Below are 1188 nucleotides of genomic sequence, written 5' to 3' on the forward strand. Positions count from 1 at the left end.
GTGACATGGCAGTGTCAGATTTTGACCCTCCAATAACCCCAAATGTCAAATGGTAGTGTCAAATTCAGTAGGTTCCACTAGTTTTGTTTTGTTTTTTTTTTTCCAAATGAATTAAAATGGTAAATAAATACAATAAAAGAATACATAAATTACATATTAAATAAAAGAATACATAAATTAATTTTTCATAAGAATTTCAAAATACATAAATTAACGATTACATAGATTTAATAAAAAAAAAACTAATTCGCATTGCGAAAAGTGGGTGGAAGGTTCCAGATATGCTCGACTAAATCCTCGGTAAGTTGGTTGTGCATATCTCGATCCCTTATTTCTCTTGCGATGATGTCTCGATCCCGTCCTCTGCTCCGTATACATTCCATACCATTTTTCATTTCTTCAGTAGTGAATCTTTTTTCCCATTTAGAAAGTGCAAAGTCGTTATCTTCAAGTATCATGTTATGTAATATGAGACAACATTCCATCACTCTTCGCATCCTGTTAACTGACATACTTCGTGAAGCTATGTGTATAATATGAAAACGACCTTGAAGAACCCCAGTTGCCCTCTCTATATCCTTTCGGGCACTATCTTGAAATCTAGTAAACTTAATCGTTGGTTCTTCAGTAGGACATGAATATCCTTTAACTAAAGTTGCCCAATTGGGATATATACCATCCGCAAGGTAATATCCTTTGCTATATTCATGCCCATTTAGCTCAAATGGTGCGGATGGAAATGTTCCGTTCTTAAGTTTATCAAATATAGGTGATTCGACTTCGGAATCATCATCTTCTATTTCTTGAATTAATTGAACAATCCGCAAATCTTCGGAGTTGGAATTAGACCCCCGTAACCTCGAACCCATTTATAAACTAGTAAAGTTTTATTAAAAAAATATGGAAAGAAAAAGAGTAAGAATGAAATGTGTGAAAAATGATATGATTTTTGGTGTTTAAATAAGAGTAAAAAGGAGTAAAATTGATTTTTAAAAAAAAAATAATAATAGAAAAACGGGTATATATCTGTTGGGTAACGGATATATTTCCCCAACCAATCACAGACTGCCACGCTTACATTGAAGTCCCATTTTTTCAGTCAAATCCTCAACTGACGCCCCATAGCGTCAGTTTTTGACGCCACGTTAATGACATCAGGGGCGTCAGATACCTCCAGCTCGTCTGACG

At 34.5% G+C, this 1188-nt stretch overlaps 1 protein-coding gene across 1 annotated transcript; it reads right to left on the bottom strand.

Annotated features, from left to right (window-relative positions):
* Positions 1–242: 242 nt before the first annotated feature.
* On the bottom strand, positions 243–869 carry LOC139901461 (uncharacterized). Its single transcript, XM_071884173.1, has one exon. It carries the CDS (start codon positions 867–869, stop codon positions 243–245), a length of 627 nt encoding a protein of 208 aa, XP_071740274.1.
* Between the last annotated feature and the right edge of the window lie 319 nt (positions 870–1188).

The sequence above is a fragment of the Rutidosis leptorrhynchoides genome, chromosome 3 (genome assembly GCF_046630445.1).
Source record: "Rutidosis leptorrhynchoides isolate AG116_Rl617_1_P2 chromosome 3, CSIRO_AGI_Rlap_v1, whole genome shotgun sequence".
Taxonomy (NCBI): Eukaryota; Viridiplantae; Streptophyta; class Magnoliopsida; order Asterales; family Asteraceae; genus Rutidosis; species Rutidosis leptorrhynchoides.

What these genes read in the sequence shown, in the direction of transcription:
- LOC139901461 (XM_071884173.1), bottom strand. Translation starts at nt 869, where the DNA reads ATGGGTTCGAGGTTACGGGGGTCTAATTCCAACTCCGAAGATTTGCGG.